Here is a 3,863-nt window from a genome sequence, read left to right on the forward strand (position 1 = left end):
TGTCGTGTCGTCGTGTGTGTGTGTGTGTGTGTGTGTGTGTGTGTGTGTGTGTGTGTGTGCATGAAAGTATTCATGCATATATATATTGCATGTGTTGTTCAAATAAATACAACACATCCATATGTGCATATACATTCATACATATACAAATGCATACGGGAGGGGTATATTTGCAGCAATTTCTCCTGTGAACAACTCTGTGCATAATAGAAACCTGGCCCGCAAGCCCAAAAACAACGTACGACTTTACACCTGCAAAGATTTTTCGCCCGCATATCACATACAGACTGAACCTCAGACGCATACATACCACTGAGCAATGATATTCGATCTCTTGTTGACATCGTACGTCTCGGAACTGTACGACGGTTGAATCATGATGTGCGCTGCTAGCTGCTGTTGCTGAACTAATTGTTGTTGGTTGTGTTGTTGCGGTGGTGGTGGGTGTGCTTGGTGTGGGTGTGTGTTGTGCATCCCTGCCTGTTGCATATGTGACTGTGGTCGCTGCTGTTGCCCATATGCATATGCAGGCCCTTGCGTGTGGTGAATCGGCTGACCTTGCGTGTGATACATATTCGGTGCTTGGGTGTGTGCATGTGGATGTGCACGCGCAGTATTTCCAGCTGACGTGTGTACAGCATTGTAGTGCGCACGAATATCATCATCACGTTCATTATCTGCATGAGATGGCACAGCTACACCCGAATCCTGGTAACTTACCGATGCGCGTTCATGTGTATTTGAATTCGTATTTGCGTTCGTGTTAGTATACTGTACGTGCTGCATGTGTTGCGTGTGTTGCGATTGATGCGCTGGAGTGTTCATCTTCGTGTTCGCATGCGCCTTCCCGTTCGTGCTATGACTTGCATTCGCATTTGTACCACTACCCTGGGATTTTTTTGTTGCATTTGTGTGGAAGCCTCCACTCTGCATATCCATCAGCATCTCTACATTCGCATCGCCATGTGCGTTGTGTGGCACAGTATGCGTTGGATTGACAGCGTTCGTTGAACCGTTAAATCCCGCTGTTGGACCTGCCTTCGCCTTCGCATGTGTGTTTTTGCCTACGTGCTGATGTTGTTGCTGTTGTTGTTGTTGCTTTGTATGTGATGCTGGGACTTGTGGGATGCTATCGGATGCGTGTATCTGCTTTTGTGACATTGAGTGCGCGTTAGCATTGCCAGAGCCTACAACAGCGTACGTATCCTGGATAGGACTTGCTGCATGTGCATTACTACTGTGTACGTGCGCATGCACATTACTTATATCTTCCGAAGAGCTCGGCCGGTGTGTCTGCTCACCGGCGGCATCACGCTGATTTCTCTGTGTTAGTGTTTGTGTTTGTGTGTGTGGTGTAGCGTGCTGCATATGTACACTCTGTGCCTGTGAGGGTGCAATCTCGTGCGCTGCCTCTTCTGGATGTGATTGGGCTTTAGAGTGGGATGTCGCATGTGGTGTGTGTTCAAAGTGGCCTCCTGCTTCCAGTAAGCTAAGTACGCCGCCACCCCCGCCTTCGCCTGTCGATGCCATGCTATGTTAGTATTAGTAAACTCGTTATGTATGGCATTTGAGGTGTATATTCCCACGCGCTTAGCCCTATCACCTCGGGTGCTTCATTCAATTAACACCACATAATTGTGCTATTTCGTGCGCGTTCTAGTCACACTGCCGCAAAAGCGAGTAGTTTTAGATACACATGAATTGTGCGTATAATGCCACGTCAGCTTCCAACACACTCTACTGGTTCGACCTTTAATGTATGTGTGCTTGGTCTATGTGATGGCAAGCCTTTGACTTTCGTTCGAGTCGTTAGATTCTCTAATAAAATTAAATCCTCTATACACTACTACTCTACAGTACTATACCGACTAACTTCAGCACATAGTGTGATTGCGGTCCAAGCGAACTTACGAAACAAATTGCATAGCTCACTCACTAAAATAAATACTCTCTCTCTCCGGTCGAGAGAACCCCATATTCCCATACGCTTTGCGACGAAATGCAACTGTTTTGAAAACCGTACCCGTTTCCGTTGCGCCTGAAATGCGCGGGTGTTTATCTCTGGGGAATATAGAGCCCTCAAAACATAAAACATTCGAAAAACGTATAAATGTACGTATTTGAAACCATTGCGGACCCCGAGGTCGTCATGGAACCGGTGATAAAATAAACCAATGAAATGATACAGTAAATAATTCGTTGGTTTTTCTATAAGTGTGATTGTGTATGCTCTCCTGTCGTCTACTCGCTCCTTTAAAATATATAAATATCCTCTCCATAGCTGGTCGAATGCGAATACTGGCGCGTCAAAAGATGCAACACTGAGAGGATATAAACTGAGTAAAGAGCATCTCCTCAATATGTGGTTTATTAAGTTCCTCCGCGGCGACATCACATACCGTTCCCTCTGGTAGTTTTAGTATCAACACATAGTTTTGATATCATTCGTGTAGGCAATTAATCATCTTTAACCTGAGGTGCTGACGCTTGAGCTCTTGATTATCTCTTCAAATTCGGAAGCAACGTATGATTCATATCAGAGGGATCTGTTCTACATGTCGTACTATCACATGCGCCTAGTTTATATCGATGTGCCTTTAGTCTCTCCACTCTTCCTGTTCTCGGGTACGATATGCGGCTGCATGAACCTTGATGTATTGCACTTAGTGAGTCTCCACCTAAAACGTTGCTACCAGATAAGCTTGTGTAACCACGCTCAAAGTATTTTAGTCATTCTGTATTCTTTACACTCGCATCCGAGCAACCCTATCAGAGACGATATCGGATTATCAGATCAACTATACTCTCACCTTATACGAGTTACTCTCAACAGCAATCTTTATTTTATGTGGACAAGTCATTCTCAGCTCGAAAGAGACTCGAAAGCTCTTCGCGATAATACAACAAGGAAAATGTTCGACTTGTAGTATAGGAACACGCATTAGGAATTGGAATCTTTGTAGGTACCGAAGGTACGAGTATCTGAGTTTTGACACATAGGGATCTTAAAATGACAGTAGTGGATAAAGAGTGGTAGGTTATATAAAAGTAAGTGGTGTATTGAAATCTCGCAGACACCTCTGATGTATAGTTTAGCTCTCAACTGACAACCCGTGCTGATCATCGCAGATAATGCGCTTCTTGTCCTCTTCACGAGAGCTAAAATATCGCAAATATATATATATATATGTATCATGCATCATAACCACGATTGTTTTTAGGTCTCTCTGCTAGTAGTCTAATAGTAGACTCTTGGCCACACGATAATAAAAAATACAAAACCCTACTATTGCCACAGATATTGGGTTTTCCTACGTTCCATTTAGCAAGAATTCATCTAATATTGTAAATAAATATATTGACCTAGGTTGTATAAAATAGCTATATACATGCTTACTGTTTTAAACTTGTGGGAAGAGGTTGTGGTTTCGGCACCATCAGTACATTCACCGCTGGGTATGCCCTAGCGCTATGTGATCACCTAAATAACTTCCCTTGTCAACCTTTGCTCCAGCCTTGTAAGAAGAACTGGGAATTGTATCGCAACTATACAATCGGTGTACTAGAGTCGCCTATGTCTACCTACACTATATATATCACGTCGGTGTTCTGTATTCAGCATGCCGATTTGTTTGATCATAGATACGGCCGTGCCACGGAAAGGCCGACAGATTGCCGGAGAGGCGAAGCTTTGTCATACTAATGGTATGATGCATGTCAGATATTGTTATGGATTGTTTCCTCTTGTGACTTTACTTGCGACAGATCATATAAACCAAACACAATGTACAACAATCGTGGTCGTGCCTAGTCCGATAATATATATTTCCGGACAAGTACAGCCATTTAAGGAGATATCCGTC

The 3,863-nt window shown here is 43.7% G+C and overlaps 1 protein-coding gene across 1 annotated transcript; it reads right to left on the reverse strand.

Moving 5' to 3' along the window:
• Window positions 1–310: 310 nt before the first annotated feature.
• Window positions 311–1,627, reverse strand: SARC_06115 (hypothetical protein; the record flags this gene model as incomplete). The annotated part of the gene is made up of 1 exon (XM_014299985.1): window positions 311–1,627. A coding segment is annotated over exon 1 (1,220 nt), but the record flags the coding sequence as incomplete, so codon positions are not given.
• Window positions 1,628–3,863: the final 2,236 nt, after the last annotated feature.

The sequence above is a fragment of the Sphaeroforma arctica genome (assembly GCF_001186125.1).
Source record: "Sphaeroforma arctica JP610 unplaced genomic scaffold supercont1.424, whole genome shotgun sequence".
In the NCBI taxonomy this organism is placed as follows: Eukaryota; class Ichthyosporea; order Ichthyophonida; genus Sphaeroforma; species Sphaeroforma arctica.